We start from the raw sequence: 23,680 nt of genomic DNA on the forward strand, positions 1-23,680 counted from the left end.
GCACATTTGTCATCAACAGCTATTCTTTCAATTCAACCCAGAATTCAACAACAAAAATACAATACAATAGACCTAGGGTTTCAAGCTCTGGTTGATTTCAAATGTAAGGATATTTAGTGATATTGAATTGTGTTTGATTGTCAACACAACCAAATATCAACATTTGAAGGAGATATATCTTCTGCTTGGATAGTTCTACCAAAAATCTAAGTTAAAGAATAGAGTACTAAATCAAATCAAACTTTATTTAAAGTGTATTTGATTTAGTCCTATTCTTTAACTTAGATTTTTGGTTGAGATGGAGACTTGAATCCAACATATCAATTATTAATTTGTAGACAAACTGGAATTAAAGCCAGAATCAGTGGCACAGATGGAGCTATCCAAGCAGTAGATACATCTCCTTTAATTGTTGATATTTGGTTGCGTTTTCAAACAATCAATTAAATATTACTTTTGTAATAAAGTCAAGGCTATCTTACCTAACTTATGTAACATTAAACCTTACAATTAGTAACACATCCATGGCCACATTGAGGTTACTTCAACTATAATTGTCTTCATATGTAATCATATAAAGCGTGCATGTTCAAGATAGCATTAATAGGTCATCACAGGTCTGTGGAGATCTTCGAAATTGCTGCAGTCTCGAACTGCATTGATCACTTGCACCATATACTTTTAATGTCATCTTTATAATGTAATTAGAAGAAGCACAGTGATATCACATGAATCTGTTGTATAAATAAAGAAAATGGGGATTGGGGTGATGCAGATAATTTTGAAGCATCTTCAGTACCCCTACTTACCACGGCTATGCCGAATGATTCACGTTGAAATTATTTGCTGTGCCCAGAGGGGGACGACTAAAATGAATGAGTCACTCAGGAAAATGGATCATGACTTAAATCAGCAAAAAGAGTCTGCACATTCGCGAACTGCACATAGCTATTGCATGACCATTTGCGCCTTTTCCCCCAGTCTGCCCTGTACAGAGATTAAACTGCCCGGTATCCAAACATGCGGTCACCGGTCGAGTGTGTATCAACAGAACTGCCACAAAAAAAGTGCACCTTCCTCCCAAACGTTACAAATATTTTCACGTGAACCTCCCCTTGTACTGTACAAAAATGTGCAAACCCCCTCCTCATTGAATTAACCAAATAAAACATGATTATGACCACAAATAACAATAACTGTAGCGATCCTGTGTTTAAAAACGTGGATATCGACTTTACCACTTCAGAATGCTTTTGTGGCACTATCAATGCCACGCAGGGCTACGGGCCAGAAGGTTGAGGGTTAGCCGACCACCACGAAGGAGACTCCCTGCCTGTCTCATTACTCTACGATCAGAGCCGGCTGCAGACAATGATCAGGTAGGAGGAAATCAGATTTTCAAAAATGTTATGCAATTATATGTATAATTATATAAAACAAATGCAATGAATTTTCCACCAACTGGTTTCTGTGCCAATAAGCAAAGCATAACTGCACAATGATTACCTACTTCGGGCGCTTCAACATCATCGTTTTACTTTTCAACACCTCTATCAAATAAGAGTAGCCAAACAAACCTGCGAATGTCATTAAACTTTTTGATCTTTTGTAACAGATGTCTCTTTCCATTGCTCAAATGATAGTGCAGTTTGGATGCTGGTATTATATTAGAGTGGACAAACGTGCACATTTAGCCTACTGGATACTTTTGAAGTGGCCTAATCAGAATTAAACATTGTGACTGGTTGTGTTTATGCCAGACATAAACTGTAATACATTTTAAACGTTAAATTACAAATGCTATATTGACGCGTTATGGTTATATGTCCGCGAGGAACAGCCGCTTGAATCATAGGAGGCAGAGCGCATGTTAAATTTTCCTGAATAATTGGGTTTACCGGGAGCATGTGGCCACAATATTATAGGACGATTTGGGAGAATTAAGATCCGCAAGACAGAGAATCTCTGTATCATAAGTTTAAAAAAATACAGTCGGACTAGCCTGCTACTGTGCCTTTCTAGACCTTATAGTTAAATAAAACTTAAATAAACTATCGAGAGTTGAACCACAACTGATCAAAACGGAAACAAGATTCTCTGGTCTGATCAAGACGTAGAGTCAACATTTGGGATTTTTTTGTTCAGGATTTTTTTGGTGCCATGGGACAAAGAGAACATTGTGCAGTTTTATAGCTAATCCATACTATTTTTACACATTTTGCTATGAGGCTGAGAGAAAATGTTGCTGTTTTAGAGCTTATTTTCTGCTTTTCTACACATTTTGTATTTTTACCATGTTGCTGTGAGGTAGCCTAGGCAGAGAGGTCCTGCCTGTACATTTTGTAAATATTTGTTATGTTTTTTGTTTGAATCGTTTTCTTTTTGGTCGAGAACAGCTAAATTAGTATAGATTAAGTCTGTTTGTTTCCTGCCCGTGAATTCGATGGCAAATCAGCTCTTTCAACATAACTAGCTAACAATGAACCACCAGAACCACCCCAGTACATTTCAAACTGTCCCTAAATCACAATCAGTATAAGACATTTAGTTTGCTATGTAGAAGATTTACTTCAATATAATTAAATCTGATTTTATTTGTTGCGTACACATATTTTGCAGATGTTATTGCAGGTGCAGGGAAACTCTTGTTTCTAGCTCCAACAGTGCAGTAATACCGAACAATACACATAAATCCAACAAATTAAAAGAAAGGAATTAAGAAATATCAGATCAAGCAATGTCAGAGTCTGGAATATAAATATGTATACACTATATTACCAAAAGTATGTGGACATGTGCTTGTCGAACAACTCATTAAAAGTCATGGGCATTAATATGGAGTTGGTCCCCATTTGCTGCTATAACAGCCTCCACCTTTCTGGGAAGGTTGTCCACTATATGTTTGAACGTTTCTGCGGGGATTTTCTTTTATTCAGCATTAGTGAGGTCAGGCACTGATGTTTGGGTGATTAGGTCTGGCTTGCAGTCGGTGTTCCAATTCATCCCAAAGGTGTTTGATGGGGTCGAGGTCAGGGCTCTGTGCAGGCAAGTCAAGTTCTTCCACACCGATCTCAACAAACCATGTCTCTATGGACCTTGCTTTGTGCATGGGGGCATTGTCATGCTGAAATAGGAAAGGGCCTTCCCCAAACCGTTGCCACAAGGTTGGAAGCACAGAATCGTCCAGAATGTCATTGTATGTTGTAGCATTAAGATTTACCTTCACTGGAACTAAGAAGCCTAGCCTGAACCATAAAAAACAACCCCAGACCATTATTCCTCCTCCACCAAACTTTACAGTTGGCATTATGCATTGGGGCAGGTAGCATTCTTCTGGCATCTGCCTAATCCAGATTTATCCGTCGGACTGCCAGATGGTGAAGTGTGATTCAACATTCCAGAGAACGCGTTTCCACAGGTCCAGAGTCTAATGGCAGCAAGCTTGCTTTACACCACTCTAGCCGACGCTTGGCATTGCATATTGTGATCTTAGGCTTGTGTGAGGCTGCTCAGCCATGAAAACCATTTCATGAAGCTCCCGACGAACAGTTATTGTGCTGACATTGCTTTCAGAGGCAGATTGGACCTCTGTAGTGAGTGTTGCAACCGAGGACAGACAATTTTTAAGCATTAGGAGCTTCAGCACTCTGCGGTCCCGTTTTGTGAGCTTGAGTTGCCTACTACTTCACGGCTGTGCCATTGTTGCTCCTAGACATTTCCATTTTACAATAACGGCACTTGCAGTTGACCGGGGCAGCTCTAGCAGGGCAGAAATTTGATGAACTGACTTGTTGGAAAGGTGGCATCCCATGTTGAAAGTCACTGAGCGCTTCAATAAGGTCATTTTACTGCCAATGTTTGTCTATGGAGATTGCATGGCTGTGCCCGATTTTATACACCTGTCAGCAATGGGTGTGGCTGAAATAGCTGAATCCACTAATTTGAAAAGCTGAATCCACATACTTTTGTGTATGTATATATGATGGTGTGTATGGACAGTATATGAGTAGAAAAAGTGTGTACAGCAGTAGTTATGTAGGATGACCTTTGTATGCATATAGTATTTAAGTGACCAGTGTTCAATGACTATGTACAGTTCATTCGGAAAGTTTTCAAAACCCTTGACTTATTCCACATTTTGTTAAGTTACAGTCTTATTCTAAAATTGATTTTTTTTTATATAAAAAAATCTACATGCAACACACCATAATGACAAAGCGAAAACGGGTTTAGAAATATTTAGCACATTTATTACAAATAAAAAACATGAATACCTTATTTACGTAAGTATTCAGACCCTTTGCAATGACACTCCAAATGTATGGTAGGTTGGCCAGACGGAAGCCACTCCTCAGTAAAAGGCACATGAGAGCCGGCTTGGAGTTTGCCAAAACCACTTAAAGACTCTCAGACCACTTGAAACAAGATTCTCTGGTCTGATGAAACCAAGATTGAACTCTTTGGCCTGAATGCCAAGCTTCACGTCTGGAGGAAACCTGACACCATCCCTACGTTGAAGTTTGGTGGTGGCAGAATGACGCTGTGGGGATGTTTTTCAGTGGCAGGGACTGGGATACTAGTCAGGATCGAGGCAAAGATGAGCGGAGCAAAGTACAGAGATCCTTGATGAAAACCTGCTCCAGAGTTCTCAGAACCTCAGACTTGGGCGACGGTTCATCTTCCAACAGGACAATGACTCTAAGCACGCAGCCAAGACAACGCAGGAGTTGCTTCGGGACAAGTCTCCGAATGTCCTTGAGTGGCCCAGCCAGAGCCCGGACTTAAACCTGATTGAACATCTCTTGAGAGACCTGAAAATAACTGTGCAGTAACTCACCCCATCCAACCTGACAGAGCTTGAGAGGATCTGCAAAGAGGAATGGGTGAAATCCCCCAAAACATGTGTGCCAAGCTTGTAGCGTCATACCCAAGAAGACTCGAGGCTGTAATCGCTGCCAAAGGTGCTTCAACAAAGTACTGAGTAAAGAGTCTGAATACTTACACTACCGTTCAAACGTTTGGGGTCACTTCTTTAATCATCACAACAGTTTTAAGCTGTGCTAGCATAATTGCAAAAGGGTTTTCTAATGATCAATTAGCCTTTTTAAAATTATAAACTTGGATTAGCTAACACAACGTGCCGTTGGAACACAGGAGGGATGGTTGCTGATAATGGGCCTCTGTACGCCAATGTAGATTTTCCATAAAAACAATCAGCCGTTTTCAGCTACAGTAGTTATTCACAACATTTACAATGTCTACACTATATTTCTGATCAATCTGATGTTATTTTAATGAACAAAAAATAGATTTTCTTTCAAAAACAAGGACATTTCTAAGTGACCCCAAACTTTTGAACGGTAGTTAAAATTATATTAGCAAAAATGTATAAACCTGTTTTTGCTTTGTGATTATGGGCTATTGTGTGTAGATTGATCAGGATAATTATTTTATTCTTGAATCAATTTTAGAATAAGGCTGTAACCTAACAAAGTGGGAAAAGTCAAGGGGTCTGAATACCCTCCGTAGGCACTGTACATAGGGCAGCAGTTTCTAAGGTGCGTGGTAGAGTACCGGGTGGTAGCCGGCTAGTAACAGTGACTAAGTTCAGGGCAGGGTCCTGGGCGGAGACTGGCTAGTAGTGACTTTAACAGTCTGATGGTCTGGAGATAGGAACTGTTTTTCAGTCTCTTGGTCCCAGCTTTGATGCACCTGTACTGTCTCTGACTTTTATATGGTAGTGGGGTGAACAGGCCATGGCTTGTGTGTGTGTGTGTGAGGTCCTTGATGATCTTCTTGTCTTTCTTGTGATACTGGGTGATGTAGATGTCCTTAGAGGGTAGGCAGTGTGCCACCTGTGATGCGTTGGGCTGCCCGCACCGCCCTCTGGAGAGCCCTGCAGTTGCAAACGGTGCAATTGCCTTACCAGGCGGTGATACCGCTCGACAAGATGCTCTCAATGGTGCATCTGTAGAAGTTTGTGATGGTCTTAGGGGCCAAGCCGAATTTCTTCTGCCTCCTGTTGCGTCTTCTTCTTCACACTGTCTGTGTGGATGGACCACTTTGGGTTGTCAGTGACGTGCAGGCCGAGGAACTTGAAGGTTTTCACCCTCTCCACTGCTTCCCCGTCGATGTGGATAGGGGCGTGCTCCCTCTGCTGTCTCCTGAAGTCCACGATCCACTCCTTCATTTTGGTGACGTTGAGGGACAGGTTATTTTCCTGGCATCACTCCTCCAGAGCTCTCACCTCGTCCCTGTAGGCTCTCATCATTGTTAACACAACAGTGGTAAGCCTGATCTTATCTGCAAACTTGATGATTGAGTGGGAGACTTGCATGGCCACGCAGTCATGGGTGAACAGAGTACAGGAGAGGGCTGAGCACGCACCCTTGTGGGGCCCCCATGTTGAGGATCAGCATAGCAGAGGTGTTGTTGCCACCTGGGGTCGGTCCGTCAGGATGTCCAGGACCCAGTTGCACAGGGTGAAGTTCAGACCCAGGGACCCAAGCTTAGTGATGAACTTGGAAGGCACGATAGCCCACCCTCTTTTCTCAATGTCAATCATGTCTTTATGAGGCACTGTAACTAGCTTGATTACAATTTGTGATGATGAGCGAGTGTGTTTTACCAGAAATAAATAGGCCTATGCTAAACAATGTACAAATAAACCGCTAACGGCATTTGGAGCTTATGAATTTCAATATATGAATTATGAATCAAACTTTATAAATTTTCCATTTTGAGCACCTGCCTCCTGAAAGGTCTGTGCATGGCCCTGCAACCTCCGCAATTCAAGTTTTTGACACAGAGGAGGATGCCAGTAACTTTATGATGAAACTTTATCAATGTACCAGCGTCAGTAATTGATCATACTTTTGTCATGCTACTTTGATCTGGTTTGATCCAAATATCATCCAATTTGATAAACATTATTATGACTGTGCGGCACCTTTAACACTGTTTATTCAACACTGGAGAATATGCTGTGTAGGCCATCTCCATTTCACATTTACAAGTCTCCTAACTTTAGCTGTGTGGCACTAGCAGAGGCTCCAAAGTATAATATGCAGCACTTACTGTATCTAAACTATATAGAAACTAATTTTACACATATAATAGTATTAGCCTAAATACAATATTAAAATTGACAGTCTGATGGGTGACAATATTATTAATTGTGAACGAAGAGAATGACGAACAGCGCAGCGTTTGTAGGCTAGTTGACACAGAGGCACGAGAACAAAAGCTTCTTCCTAACAAAAAGCAACTTTTTCAAATAATCCTACAGTCACATTAAAGACAGCACGGCTTGACAAGTCTGATTTGCAGGGAAGTGATAAACCATGGCGCTATCCTGGGGTGCAGAATCTCCGCTTTTGCTCCTATAGCTTATCATTTAGTGCAGCATCCGATATGCCACAATAAGCGGGTTATCATCAAGTAAAACAGCCACAAACTTTCCAAATTCCCCTGATAGCCAGGTGCAAAGGGGAGAGAAAAGGAACTAGCAAGCTGGCTGAAATCTTTCAGTCAAAGGTAGGGTAAAAAAAAATGTAATTCGCATTGTAATAACCTCATAATATTTTACCAGTCGACCAACAGTACTACATAGGCCTGCTTTAAAAAACAGACTACATCAACAAAGTAATGTGGTGACTTTGGGAGAACTCAATTAATTATATTGCAGCAAATACAACAAGAAACCGTTCGATTCCTGTGTACTGTGCATTCGGAAAGTTACAGCCTTACTAAAAAATTTATGACATTTGTTTTATCCTTAATCTACACACAATACCCCATAATGACAAAGCAGAAACAGGTTTTTCTATTATTATTATTATTACGAAACAAAATAAAAAAAATACCTTATTTACATAAGTATTCAGAACCTTTGCTGTGAAACTCGAAATTGAGCACAGGTGCATCCTGTTTCCATTTATCGTCCTTGAGACGTTTCTACAACTTGATTGGAGTCCATCTGTGGTAAATTCAATTGATTGGACATGATTTGGAAAGACATACACCTGTCTATATAAGGTCCCATAGTTGACAGTGCATGTCAGAACAAAAACCAAGCCATGAGGTCGAAGGAATTGTCTGTACATCTCAGAGACAGGATTGTGTCGCGGCACATATCTGGAGAAGGGTACCCAAAAATATCTGCAGAATTGAAGGTCCCCAAGAACACTGTGGCCTCCATCATTCTTAAATTGAAGACGTTTAATCCCACCAAGACTCTTCCTAGAGCTGGTCGCCCTGCCAAACTGAGCAATTGGGGGACAGGGCCTTGGTCAGGGAGGTGACCAAGAACCTGATGGTCACTCTGACAGAACTCCAGAGTTCCTCTGTGGAGATGGGAGATCCTTCCAGAAGGACAACCATCTTTGCAGCACTCCACCAATCAGGCCTTTATGGTAGTGGCCAGACGGAAGCCACTCCTCAGTAAAAGGCACGACAGCCCGCTTGGAGTTTGCCAAAAGGCACCTAAAGACTCTTGGATCATGATACATAAGATTCTCTGGTCTGATTCTCTGGTCTGGCCTGAATGCCAAGCGGCACGTTCGGAGGAAACCTTGCACCATCCCTACGGTGAAACATGGTTGTGGCAGCATCACGCTGTAGGGATGTTTTTCAGGGACTGGGAGACTAGTCTGGATCGAGGGAAAGATGAACATAGCAAAGTACAGAGAGATCCTTGATGAAAACCTGCTCCAGAATTCTCACGACCTCAGACGGGTGCAGTTTCACTTTCCAACAGGACAACAAACCTAAGCACACAGCCAAGACAATGCAGGAGTGGCTTCGGGGCAAGTCTCTGGATTTCCTTGAGTGGCCCAGCCGGAGCTAAGACTTGATTCCGATCAAACATCTCTGGAAAGACCTGAAAATAGCTGTAATCGTTACCAAAGGTGCTTCAACCAAATGCTGAGTAAAGGGTTATATACAATTTAATCCATTTTAGAAAAAGGCAACAACAAAAAAGACAACCTGGAAAAAATCAAAGGGTCTGAATACTTTCCAAATGCACTATATATTTATCAATTTACATTGGTAGCCTATAAGAACAGTTTTTTTGCTGGTAGGTTATTTATATGCTTTTAAATATAATTTCCGTTTTGAACAGGAATAACCGGGATGGGTTTGCAATTTTCTCGGGAAGGAACATGTGTACATTAGCCAGGTTTCCATCCAATTGGCATCAGATTTTAATGCAAATTTTAATGCATGTTCTAAAATCTGCATAAATACAATATGCACATTTTCCCACCAGAGATAGGTTTCACGCAGTATGACTTGTTGTGGATAAAAGGTAGTGCGTGATGACATAGTGCACATCAAAATAACTTTTGCTGTTAAATTCCCAAGTACCGAATACAAAAATACAAGTTAAATGGGTTTTGATCGCATTTTCAACACTACTGATTGCTTTCTCACCAAAAAATAGTGTTTATTTAGCGAGTGTGCCCACTCTGTTTTGGCACATGCTCTTTAGCCAACAGCCCACAGACACAGTGCGGGTATAGCCTACATGACGAGATTATGGACGATATTATTTTTATTTGTTAAACGGCAGCCAAGCATCAATGACCATGTCACCAGAATAAGACTCTAGATATTTATAGGAAAGGAGCATCAAGCTCACCACCTTGCACTTTCACCACCCTGTGAAGTTCATCATTTATTTAACCTGTAGCCAAATAAACTGCATACCCTCCTGACGAGTTGTAGTGGGAGGACCGTGATTCCAAGTCTACTTCGATTTTACTGTTATTATATCAATATTTGTGCATAAAAGCATTTCCACTGACATTTCTCGCATAATTCATTTTACCAACACAAAAAGATCCTACCTTTTTCTAGAATATTTAGTTTCGTCTACATTTTTCTGTTTCCATCAGGCCTGTTGTGAAGTAGTTTTTTTATCCAACGTACTTTACTTGCATAAAAAGGTTGGTTGGAAACCTGGTTATTTTCTGGAAAATATTCAACCCTAATGTGCAGGAAGTTAAAGTGGCAGGGCAGCATTGGGAAGAGATGGACTGAGGGTTCAGAATTCATTAGGGGTCATTACAACATGACTAGACGGAAATACATATGTTTGTAGACATGATTAGATGGAAAGACATTTGTTTGTACATTTCTAGTTAAATAATTTATGAATTATGGTGAGTCCACGGCACATCGGAAACAGACACAATTCCACATAACCATAAGAGTCTGAATCAGGCTAATTGTCTGAGTAAAGATGAAAATGAAGATATATTGACATGTCCATTACTTTTTCAGCCAACTTCTACATCCTTCCCGGGCAGCTGGATGCTCTGCTGTGTGGAAACAGCTCAGACTCAGGGTGAGTCTCGTGCTCTATTACTACAAACAAACTTCCAGTAAGTTGGAATAGCCACCATACAAGAGAACAACTGAGAACATAATACTAACATAACTAGGACGTTCACACAAAACATAAATTGGAAGATTTGCTTGAAAATCATGACTCCCCCTCTGTTCGTTCCTTCCTCCCTCCCTTCCTCCCAGGCGGTGCCCTGAGGGCTACACGTGTATGAAGGCCGGGAGAAACCCAAACTACGGCTACACCAGCTTTGATAGCTTCGGCTGGGCCTTCCTCACTCTCTTCCGCCTCATGACCCAAGACTTTTGGGAGAACCTCTACATGTTGGTAAGGCCGAGTTTGTCAGACAGAAAATGTATACTGGAATAACTCCTGCTTGTAATGGCGCAAGCCGTGTAATTCAATGCAGTCGGCTTGGACGAGCATTGAAACCAAACCGATGGATTGAGACAGCTCTATCTTGTTCTTTTGAGCTGGGGACTGTCAGTTCAGCAGTACTGTCCTTTAATGATTCATTTGGTTATTAAAGTTGGTATTTCTGCCCTGTCTACAACATGCAAAGAAACCACCATCAAACTTACAGTACATGACAGTGAATCAGCAAATAGCCTCTCAGCACTTACGCTCTCTGGGTTTCTTTGCCCTTTGAATTTGACCAGCAGGTTGGTGAAAAACAGGTGTCAGGCGAGTCAAAAAGTCAAATTGTGGGTCGATGACTGATTCCTGTCAAGGACTGGTCTGTCTCTTGATGAAAGGCTGCATGGATTCTATCTCAGAGTTGAATCTGATTTCTGGTCGGTCGTAATCTATGTCACACCTGCAGGCAAATTTACGTTTACAGGGGTGTATTCTGAAATAAATATGTAAAGTGCTCAAAACAAATTAAGTTAGTTGGGAAAGACATTTTGTAGATAAAACAATAAGTAGCATATTGTTTTTAAACGTGTGCAAGTTTTTCTCCTCTGACAAAACAAAAGCTGGTTCAAAGGGGGTGTGGCAGATTTAAAAACACTTCTGTGGTAGGATATACTGCATTAGTGTCCTTGGTAAAAGGTGGCTATTGAGGAGGGAAGGACACTCTTATAATAGCCTTGTTTTCTCCTAATTTTGTATGCCTATTGATATAGATTATACAGTGCCTTGCGAAAGTAAAATTGGGTGTGCAAAATTATTCAGCCCCTTTACTTTCAGTGCAGCAAACTCTCTCCAGAAGTTCAGTGAGGATCTCTGAATGATCCAATGTTGACCTAAATGACTAATGATGATAAATACAATCCACCTGTGTGTAATCAAGTCTCCGTATAAATGCACCTGCACTGTGATAGTCTCAGAGGTCCGTTAAAAGCGCAGAGAGCATCATGAAGAACAAGGAACACACCAGGCAGGTCCGAGATACTGTTGTGAAGAAGTTTAAAGCCGGATTTGGATACAAAAAGATTTCCCAAGCTTTAAACATCCCAGGAGTATCAGACCACTGCAAATCTACCAAGACCTGGCCGTCCCTCTAAACTTTCAGCTCATACAAGGAGAAGACTGATCAGAGATGCAGCCAAGAGGCCCATGATCACTCTGGATGAACTGCAGAGATCTACAGCTGAGGTGGGAGACTCTGTCCATAGGACAACAATCAGTCGTATATTGCATAAATCTGGCCTTTATGGAAGAGTGGCAAGAAGAAAGCCATTTCTTAAAGATATCCATAAAAAGTGTCGTTTAAAGTTTGCCACAAGCCACCTGGGAGACACACCAAACATGTGGAAGAAGGTGCTCTGGTCAGATGAAACCAAAATTGAACTTTTTGGCAACAATGCAAACGTTATGTTTGGCGTAAAAGCAACACAGCTCATCACCCTGAACACACTATCCCCACTGTCAAACATGATGGTGGCAGCATCATGATTTGGGCATGCTTTTCTTCAGCAGGGACAGGGAAGATGGTTAAAATTGATGAGAAGATGGATGGAGCCAAATACAGGACCATTCTGGAAGAAAGCCTGATGGAGTCTGCAAAAGACCTGAGACTGGGACGGAGATTTGTCTTCCAACAAGACAATGATCCAAAACATAAAGCAAAATCTACAATGGAATGGTTCAAAAATAAACATATCCAGGTGTTAGAATGGCCAAGTCAAAGTCCAGACCTGAATCCAATCGAGAATCTGTGGAAAGAACTGAAAACTGCTGTTCACAAATGCTCTCCATCCAACCTCACTGAGCTCGAGCTGTTTTGCAAGGAGGAATGGGAAAGCATTTTAGTCTCTCGATGTGCAAAACTGATAGAGACATACCCCAAGCGACTTACAGCTGTAATCGCAGCAAAAGGTGGTGCTACAAAGTATTAACTTAAGGGGGCTGAATAATTTTGCACGCCCAATTTTTCAGTTTTTGATTTGTTAAAAAAGTTTGAAATATCCAATAAATGTCGTTCCACTTCATGATTGTGTCCCACTTGTTGTTGATTCTTCACAAAAAAATACAGTTTTATATCTTTATGTTTGAAGCCTGAAATGTGGCAAAAGGTCGCAAAGTTCAAGGGGGCCGAATACTTTCGCAAGGCACTGTACATGTTCATAACGCATTGCATAGAGACAGGCTTTCATATTCATGATTGTGCGCTTTTATAGCCTACATTTCACAAGTGCAAAAAAAGTGCACACTCACACCCCTGGTATAGACGTGCCAACACCCTCACGGCTCCCATGTCTGGAGCCATTCCCAGAGAAACCCATTGGTTGATGTTAAAGCACTGCTAACAGTGCCACAGATAGAAACTCCATGCATTGACAGACATGCACACAGAAGTACCTCAACTCTGGAGAAGCATGGGAGAGTACAACTCCAATAGAAAAAGTACCTCAACTCTGGAGAAGCATGGGAGAGTACAACTCCAATAGAAAAAGCTAAATACTGCCACTCTGAACAGTGAATGAATCAAGATGATCATGTTTATTCATTGTGACCATTGTAATATATGATCAAGATGATCATGTTTATTCATTGTGACCATTGTAACAGTATATGTTGTTTCTCCTTGTTTTCCGTCTTTCTCATTCCTCCTCTCCCCCCCTTCCAGACTCTGCGAGCGGCAGGGAAAACCTACATGATCTTCTTTGTGTTGGTGATTTTCGTTGGATCCTTCTACCTGGTCAATCTGATCCTGGCTGTGGTGGCCATGGCCTATGAGGAGCAGAACCAGGCGACGATAGAGGAGGCTGAGCAGAAAGAGGCCGAGTTCAAAGCCATGCTGGAGCAGATCAAGAACCAGCAGGAGGATGCACAGGTTAGTCCCTCCCCGGTTAGCCTGGGTGGTGAGGCGTCTGTCTGTCTGTCTGTCTGTCTGTCTGTCTGTCTGTCTGTCTGTCTAATTGCTGTGTCTGTCTGTATACGTCTCACTCCCTTCTCTTACCTACTCTGTCTTGCCACCCTTCAGGATGCCCAGGTTAGTCACAGACTGGGTGTGGGTGCTCTCTGTCCGTCTGCCTGTCTGTCTTTTGAAATTCTTATCGATTTCATCATTTTGTTTAATACACAAACCACAAAATTGTAGCTTATGTTAGTAACTTCAGTTAATGCTACTCGGCTGTACCAAAATCAGGTGTTTCTCATCCTAAAAGGGTGTTTTCCATGTGATAACGTATTAGTGAGCCTGTTTTTAGGACTTTAATATCCATGACTTAGCAAAACCTGTTTTCCCATGGCTTTGTCTTGTTCCTCTGCAGAAGACATGTGCTATAGCCTACTGAGTAACTCATGCTTCATGCGAAGATATTGTTTAGCAAATATTCAAATCATCAAAAAGGGATTTGAATCAGAGTAAACAAATCCAATCAGAATCGATAAGAATAATTGGGGTCAGCCCTAGTCCATCTGTCTGACTCCCTTCACTTCTCCCCTCTCTTACCTGTCCCCCACCTCCTCACCCTCAGGCTGCTGCCATGGCGACCTCGGCGGGCACGGTTTCGGTGGGCGACGCGGTAGAGGGGGGAGATGCAACGGAGGGAGGTGGACAATTATCACGCAGCTCCTCCGAGGCGTCCAAGCTCAGCTCCAAGAGCGCGAAGGAACGACGCAACCGCAAGAAGAAGTCACGTCAGAAAGAGGAGGAGAAGAAGGAGAAGGGAGAGAAGGGCGAGAAGGTCGACCACGAGAAGCATGTTAAGTCAGAGTCGGACGACGGCAGCAAAAGGAGCATCTTCCGTTTCCCGGGCAGCCGGCTTGGACGCAAAACGTCCATCATGAACCAGGTAACATCTAGCACAAGACAATAAAAGATAAACAATTACTTCACATTTTACTGTGTTACAAAGTGAGATTCATATGGATTTAATATTTATTTTTTGTCAACGATCTACACAAAATACACCATAATGTCAAAAGGGATGAAAAACTTTTAAAAAAGAAGAAAAATATCAAAAATAAATCACTTGTATATCTTGAGTCAATGTAAGAAACAAATTGGGCAGCGATTACACCTAAGTGATTTGCACACCTGGATTCTGCGATATTTGCGCATTACACTTTCAAAAATTCTTTAAGTTAGTCGTTGACCATTGCTAGACAGCCATTTTCAAGTCTTGCCATGCTTAAGCAGATTTAAGTCAAAACTGTAAATGGGCCAATCAGGAGAATTTACTGTCTTCTTGGTAAGTAAATCCAGTATAGATGTGGCTTTCTGTTTTAGGTTATTGTCCTGTTGAAAGGTGAATTTGTCTCCCAGTGTCTGGTGGAAAGTAGACTGAACCAGGTTTTCCTCTAGGATTTTGCCTGTACTTATCGCCATTGTGTGTCTATTTATCACGAAAAACACCCCAGTCATTGCGAATGTCAAGCATACCCACAACATGGAGCGTCAGAGGTTCCTTTCCGTATCGGCCAATGTTGTGATGGCATCGCTGGGGTCTAAGGTGGTTTCTGCTTCACAAGGGTCTACGGTGGGCTCTGCTATTCCTGTCATTTGTGGGGGGCTAGTTAGAGGAGACCTTAGTGGGGCTAGGGTTGGACTGAGGGCTCTGGCTCAAAAATGGACAACAGCTATCAACCATTATTATGGGAAGCTCATGGTTAGATTGGTGGAAGTCCGAAATACTTGTACACTACGTTTTCCTGGAGCTAGGGTATTGGAGTTATCAGAAGTCATGCCCACCATCAAGAAACAGATTCCTGCTCTGAAAAAAGTTGTTGCATATTGGGTCTAATGATATTATGCATGTGAAATCTGCAATGCTAAGAGACAATTTCATACAGCTCAGAGAATGCTCAGAAATTAGCAGAACATATAATTGTCTCTGGCCCAATTCCATTTCCTCGCCGTTGTGGGACTGACGATTTTAGCCGTCTTTGGTCTCCTCCCCAGTGGTTAATGCGTCTGACCGAGGACTTGGGCATGTCCTTCGTTGACGATTTTGACTCCTTCTGGAATAGGCCTGGCCACTTTGTGGAAGACAGTATTCACCTTGGTGAAAATGGCTCCCGGCTGTTGTCATCAAACATTGGAAAGGTTCTTGGTCAACTAAATTGATGTGAGGACAATATTAGCATTACATGTAAGTCCGTTTTTACCATCTCCTCTTTAGTCACTGTGAGAGTTCCACATGTTGTATCTGAACGTGGTGACCTGCCTAATGGTGCTAACTGGAGAAATATAATTGCTATTCCTACTTTGTTTTCTTTTCCTAAAGGGTGTAATCCAATTTTTGAGTCTCCCGTTCTTCTGAAATCTCAGAGTAATCTGACTTGTATTGGAGCTCTGTGTGATTTGAAATGCAGAAAAGGTTTGACATTTTTACATCTTAACATTCGTAGTTTATTACCTAAAATGGATAATGTTAAGATCTGGATCTCTCAGGCAGACCCTGATATATTTTTATTGTATCTGAAACCTGGTTGACTGATACTCTGAGGTTGCTATGGATGGTTACAATGTGTTTAGGGCTGATAGGAAAGGCAAAGGTGGTGGTGTTGCTATTTCCACAAATAATCTTATTTCTGTGTCTCTGTTAAAGGCTACCTCCAGTCCTAAACAATTTTGAATTGTTGGTTTGAAATCTTCAATTGGTTTCAAACTAAAAAATAACAGTTATAGGAATCTATTGTCCATCCTCTGCCAAGATGTACTAAACAAACTTACTGATTTAATTGCCATTTTTACTACCCCAGAGGTGTTGATCGCTGGAGATTTTAATCTTGCATGGGGAACACAGGTTGCTGACTGTTTACATTTTTTTTGTACTAATCTAAATATCACCCAGCTGATTATAAAGTCTATTCGTCCTAACTTAAAGGACCCTATCAAATCGACTTTGATTGACCTCATATTTACAAATACTCCAAAGAAATATGCTGGGAGTGGGGTATTTTCTTTGGATATTAGTGACCACTGTCCCATTGTATGTGTCAGGGATATACGGATGCCTAGAGCCAAACCTAGTTTTATCAACAAGAGAAATTTAAAAAATGTCAATGAACAGGCATTTTTTTGTGACTTTTTATTTTGTTGACTTTGATTGTATTGCATCTATACCCGACCCAGAGTTGGCTCTGAATCCCTCAAATGTTTTCAATTGTATTGTAGATCAACATGCTCCTTTTAAAAGAACTGAGAATTTAAAATAGGTCTTGCCCTTGGTTGTCGAGAGCTATCTGAAGTCCTACACAACAGAGATGCTGCCTGGGCCAAAGCTAGATTCACAGACTCAAGCCCAGACTGGCAGTCTTTCAGGCGATTGAGAAATATGTGTGTAAAACTAGTTAAAAAAGCAAAATCTGATTATTATGTTAATACACTATTTGAATGTACAGGGAACCCAACTACATTTTGAAAAGCTGTTATGTCACTGAAGGGTTGTGTCTCTTCTTCTCTCCCCAATACATTTATTTGGATTCTGGCCTTATTACTGACCTAATTGATATCATTAATGCATTTAATCACCATTTTATCTCTGCAGGCTATATATTTGAATGTATTTCAGAGCCAGCTCTTGAAAAGAATAGTTTGGATGTTGATGGTGAAAATCTATTGAAGGATACTGAAAATGCTGGTCAGGAGTTTTCTTTTCGGAAATTCACTGATAAAGAAGTCCTGGATGCTTTGCTAACATTAGACAACAAAAAAATTGGGGCCTGGTCTGCTTAAGTGTGCAGCTCCCTTTATTGTTGGGCTCAGCAGCACATAAGAGTGGGGATACAAGTGATCTTGACAACTATCGCCCCATTTTAAGACTACCTTGTTTAGCTAAGATTCTTGAATCCTTGGTTAATGCACAACTTCGTTCCTCTTTACCTGATAATTGAATTTTTAATATAAACCAATCAGGATTTAGGCCTGGGCATAGTACTACCACAGCAACCATCCTAGTTGTTAATGATCTTGTCAATGCCTTGGATGCTTTAAAGAGCTCTGCTGCCTTGTTTATTGACCTCAGGGAAAATCTGTGTTTTGTTTTTCTGCCCCTAATTTGTGAAACAATCTGCGGAGTTCACTGCAGTTAGATGTGCTCGTGCCACTCAGGCAGTTTACATTATTGATTGAGGACCTCTATGTAGTTGAATTTGATTGCTTTAATTAAATATGTTTATTTTGTTATTGTGTGCTGAATTATATATTGTTTTATACACATGTATGTTTTATTATTCTGTTTTTATTGTAATGTATACAGGGCTCTCTTGTTAAATAGATTTTTCATCTCAATGTGACTCTCTGTTTAAATAAAGGATAAATAGAAAATAAAATGCTTTAAAATATGGAGAGTGTTACTCATTGCTGGATTTGCCCCAAACATAATACTTTGTATTCAGGACAAAAAGGGAATTCCTTTGCCACATTTATGTAGTATTATTTGAGTGCCTTGTTGCAAAAAGGATGCATGTCTTGCTATATGTTTTATTATGTACAGTATTCCCTTTTTCCCTCTGTCATTTGGGTTAGTATTGTAAAGTAACTACAATGTTGTTTATCCATCACAGCCATTAACCTTTTACTGCAGTGGGCTAAATCAGGGTCACTGAGTGTTTCTTGGTAGTCTTAAAAAGAAATCTACTTTGAAACAAAAGTATACACCTCACAAACATTGTCATGGGCAAAACAAACCCCACCTGTACCAGATTTATATACAGCGCATTCGAAAAGGATTCAGACCCCTTCCCTTTTTCCACATTTTGTTACTTTACAGCCTTATTCTAAAATATATTGAATTATTTTTTCCCCTCATCAATCTACATACAATACCCCATAATGACAAAGTGAGAACAGGTTTTTAGACGTTTTTGTAATTGTATTAAAAATTAAAACAGATAGCTTGGAACCTCCAAGACTCTTGGTGCTGGCCTTGGTCAGGGAGGTAACCAAGAACCCGATGGTCACTCTGACAGGAGCTCCAGAGTTCCCCTGTGGATATGGGAGAACCTTCCAGAAGGACAACCATCTCTGCAGCACTCCACCAATCAGGCATTTATGGTAGAGTGGCCAGACGGAAGCCACTCCTCAGTGAAAGGCACATGACAAACCACTTGGAGTCTGCCAAAATGCACTTAAAGGACTCTCAGACCATGAGAAACAAGATTCTATAGTTTGATGAAACCAAGATTGAACTCTGTGGCTGAATGCCAAGCATCACGTCGGGACTAGTCGGGACAAGTTTCAATGTCTTTGAGAGGCTCAGCCAGAGCCCGGACTTGAACCTGATCAAACATCTCTGGAGAGATCTGAAAATAGCTGTGCATCGACACTCCCCGTCCAACCTCACCGAGCTTGAGAGGATCTGCAGAGAATAATGGGGTAAACTCCTCAAATACAGGTGTGACAAGATTGTAGAGTCATACCCAAGAAGGTTCAAGGCTGTAATCGCTGCCAAAGGTGCTTCAACAAAGTACTGCGTAAAGGGTCTGAATACTTATGTAAATGTGATATTTCAGTTTTTTATTTTTAAAACATTTGCAAAAAATTCTAAAAAGAAGACACAGAAGACTGACCTATAACAAATCCCGGACAAGCACACCTGATTTCACTTGTCAAATAATCATAAAAAAACACGAGAAATAAGAAAAATATGAAATACACAATTAAGTAAGTAAGCATACTATATACTGGAAATATTTCAAAAGTCAGTTTCAATATCATATTTACATGTGCAGGGATACTGGAGTGATGGAGGTAGATATTTATAAGGTGACTATGCTACATGATATAAGATAAACAGTGTAGAAGCAGCTTGCATGTGGGTGTGCGAGTTTGTAGGGTCAGTATAAATGTATGTACATATTATGTGTGAGTGAAGAAATTATGGAGTGAGTGTTTGTGTGTGTGTGTTGGAGTGAGAGTGTGTGGGAGTGTGTAGGGCCCTGTGAGTGTGCATAGAGACTGAAATAAAGATACAAGGTAAACTCGGTCCGTGTAGCTATTTTGTTTGCTATTTATCTTATTGCTTAGGGATAGAAGCTATTCAAGACTTGATGCACTGGTACCTCTTGCCGTGGGCAGCAAGACTATTTGTCTATGGCTTGGATGGTTGGGGTCTTTGACGATTTTCTGGCCGTTCTTTTCACACCACCTGATATAGAGGTTCTGGATGGCAGGGAGCTCGGCTCCAGTAATGTACTGGGCTGTCCGCACAACCGTCTTTAACGCCATGCGATCAAGGGCGGTGCTATTGCCACACCAAGCAGTGATGCAACCAGTCAATATGCTCTCAATTGTACAGCTGTAGAACCTTTTGAGGATTTGAGGGCCCATGCCAAACTTTTTCAACCTCCTAAGGGGGAAGAGGCACCGTCGCGCCTTCTTCACGAATGTGCGTGTTGGTTTGGAACATTTTAGTGATTTAGTGTCTGTGGCAACAACTGAAAATGTGTGCTGCTGGCGGTACTCAAGGACTGGAGTTGGGCCGCCTGTATCTACGTAGTGACTGGGTGTATTAATACACCATCTAAAGCCTAATAAATAACTTTACCATGCTCAAAGGGATATTCAGTGTTATTTTTACACACAAGCCAATAAGTGCCCTTTGCAAGGCATTTGAAAAGCTCCCTGGTCTTTGTGGTTGAATCTGTACTTGAAATGCACTACTCGAGTGAGGGACCTTTTGAGATAATTGTATGTGTAGGGTTGAAGCATATTAAAATCTGTATGGGTGTCTTTCGGAGGTGTTGGGTTAAAAGCGGGAGTAAAGTTTTGTCTGGACCTTGTGTGCAATTGACCAATAAAGTGATTATTGCACACAGACTGATTTATTATGTAATATGTTAAGCATATTTTGACTCCTGAACTTATTTAGGATAACCATAACAATACTTCAAATTAAATGAAATTGTATTTGTCACATGCGCAGAATACAACCTTACCATGAAATGCTTACTTACAAGCCCTTAATCAACAATGCAGTTCAAGAAATAGAGTTAATACAATATTTACTAAATAATATAAAGTGAGAAAAAAATAGAACCAAAAAGTAACGCAAGAAAATTACATAACAATAACGAGGTTATATACAGGGGGGTACTGGTACAGAGTCAATGTGCGGGGTTACAGGTTAGTTGAGGTAATTTGTAAAGTGACTATGCATAGATAATAAACAGCGAGTAGCAGCAGTGTAAAAACACTGCAATATTTTAATACAATATAGCTCAGTATTAGTATTAATTATTTTATACTGTCTTTTTGTCGCCAATAATTATGTAGGTGACTAAGCTGCCGCTTTCAAGGAGGTGGACACTAATGCGGACGCTTTTAAGAAATCCCGCTATGCCCTAAGTCGAATCATCAAACAGGCAAAGCATCAATACAGGACTAAGATTGAATCCTACGACACCGGCTCCGACGCTCGTCAGATGTGGCAGGGCTTGAAAACTATTGCAGGGTACAAAATGGGAAACCCAGCCACGACCTGCCCAGTGACGCAAGCCTACCAGACAAGCTAAATGCCTTTTATGCTTGCTTCGAGACAAGCAACACTGAAGCATGCATGAGAGGGCCAGCTGTTCCAGATGACTGTGTGATCACACTCTCCGTAGCAGATGTGAGTAAGACCTTTTAAACAGGTCAACATTCACAAAGCTGCGTGGCCAGATAAATTACCAGGACGTGTACTCAAATCATGCACGGACCAACTGGCAAATGTCTTCACTGACATTTTCAACCTCTCCCTGGCCGAGTCTGTAATACCTACATGTTTCAAACAGACGACCATAGTCCCTGTGCCCAAGAAAGCGAAGGTAACCTGCGTAAATGATTACCGCCCCGTAGCACTCACGTCGGTAGCCATGAAGTGCTTTGAAAGGCTGGTCATGGCTCACATCAACACCATCATGCCAGAAACACTAGACCCACTCCAATTATTTTAACGCCCCAACAGATCCACAGATGACTCAATCTCAATCACACTCCACACTGCTCTTTCCCACCTGGTCAAAAGAAACAACTATTTGAGCTATTTAAGAATGCTATTCATTGACTACAGCTCAGCATTCAATACCGTAGTGCCCTCAAAGGTCATCAATAAGCTAAGGACCCTGGGACTAAACACCTCCCTCTGCAATTGGATCCTGGACTTCCTGACGGGCCGCCGCAGGTGGTAATGGTAGGCAACAACACATCTGCCACGCTGATCCTCCACCCCCGGGGCCCCTTAGGGATGCGTGCTTAGTCCGCTCATGTACTCCTTGTTCACCCACGACTGCATGGCCAAGCACAACTCCAACACCATCATTAAGTTTGCTGATGACAACAGTGGTAGGCCTGATCACCGACAAAGATGAGACAGCCTATAGGGAGGAGGTCAGAGACCTGGCAGTGTTGTGCCAGGACAACAACCTCTCTCTCAATGTGAGCAAGACAGAGGAGCTGATTGTGGACTATAGGTAAAAGGAGGGCCGAACACACCCCCATCAACATCGACAGGACTGAAGTGGAGCGGGTCAAGAGTTTCAAGTTCCTTGGTGTCCACATCACCAACCAAGACAGTCGTGAAGAGTGCACGACAACACCTTTTCCCCCTCAAGAGACTGAAAAGATTTGATATGGGTCCCCAGATCCTCAAAAAGGTTCTACAGCTGCACCATCGAGAGCATTCTGACCTGTTGAATCACTGCCTGGTATGGTAACTGCTCAGCATCTGACTGTAAGGCGCTACAGAGGGTAGTGCGTACGGCCCAGGACATCACTGGGGCCAAGTTCCTGACATCCAGGACCTTTTTACTAGGCGGTGTCAGAGGAAGGCCCAAAACAACTGTCAAAGACTCCAGTCACCCAAGTCATAGACAGTTCTCTCTGCTACCACAAGGCAAGCGGAAATGGAGCGCCAAGTCTAGGTCCACGAGGCTTCTACACAGCTTCTAGCCCCAAGCCGTAAGACTCCTGAACATCTAATGAAATGGCTACCCAGACTATTTACATTGACCCCCCATCTCTCCCTCTTTTACACCTCTGCTTTTCTCTGTTGTTATCATCTATGCATCGTCATAACTCTACCTACATGTACATATTACCTCAACTAACCAGTGCCCTCGCACATTGACTCTGTACCGGTACCCCCCTGTATATAGTCTTGCTGTTGTTTTTTACTGCTGCTCTTTAATTACTTGTTACTTTTATTTCTTCTTATCCATATTTTTTTAAACTGCATTGTTGGTTAGGGGCTCGTAAGTTAGCGTTTCACTGTCAGGTATTCGTTGTATTCGGCACATGCGACTAATAAGATTTGATTTGAAAATCCGTCAGTTTAAGCTAGAGATATTTTTTGCACTGGATGCGTCTCAATCAACTGCATCTGTAACACGTGACAGAGCTAGAGCGATGTTTGTCAGACCAGAAGACATCTGCGGTGAAAGGTGACAGAGCTAGAGCGGTGTTTGTCAGACCAGAAGACATCTGCGGTGAAAGGTGACAGAGCTAGAGCGGTGTTTGTCAGACCAGAAGACATCTGCGGTGAAAGGTGACAGAGCTAGAGCGGTGTTTGTCAGACCAGAAGACATCTGCGGTGAAAGGTGACAGAGCTAGAGCGATGTTTGTCAGACCAGAAGACATCTGCGGTGAAAGGTGACAGAGCTAGAGCGGTGTTTGTCAGACCAGAAGACATCTGCGGTGAAAGGTGACAGAGCTAGAGCGATGTTTGTCAGACCAGAAGCGGTGAAAGGTGACAGAGCTAGAGCGATGTTTGTCAGACCAGAAGACATCTGCGGTGAAAGGTGACAGAGCTAGAGCGGTGTTTGTCAGACCGTCGTGAAAATTGCTCTTCTCTGTCGTGTCTGTTATGACCCCTCTATGGAAACCCTAAGACCCTAAGGAACATGATGGTCCACAAGCATCTTGGGACTCGTCTGTAGCATCTGAACAGTTTG

General features: G+C 41.8%; 1 protein-coding gene across 1 annotated transcript in view; it reads left to right on the plus strand.

The window, feature by feature from the left end:
- LOC139413573 (sodium channel protein type 8 subunit alpha-like) overlaps nucleotides 1–23,680 on the plus strand; it is a 107,822-nt gene that overhangs the window by 48,538 nt on the left and 35,604 nt on the right. The window contains exons 8-11 of the mRNA XM_071161089.1: nucleotides 10,288–10,351; nucleotides 10,537–10,678; nucleotides 13,425–13,631; nucleotides 14,278–14,595. Of these exons, the coding sequence (XP_071017190.1) occupies nucleotides 10,288–10,351; nucleotides 10,537–10,678; nucleotides 13,425–13,631; nucleotides 14,278–14,595 (731 nt within the window). The remainder of the gene's footprint in view (nucleotides 1–10,287; nucleotides 10,352–10,536; nucleotides 10,679–13,424; nucleotides 13,632–14,277; nucleotides 14,596–23,680) is intronic.

Source organism: Oncorhynchus clarkii, chromosome 7, assembly GCF_045791955.1.
Source record: "Oncorhynchus clarkii lewisi isolate Uvic-CL-2024 chromosome 7, UVic_Ocla_1.0, whole genome shotgun sequence".
In the NCBI taxonomy this organism is placed as follows: Eukaryota; Metazoa; Chordata; class Actinopteri; order Salmoniformes; family Salmonidae; genus Oncorhynchus; species Oncorhynchus clarkii.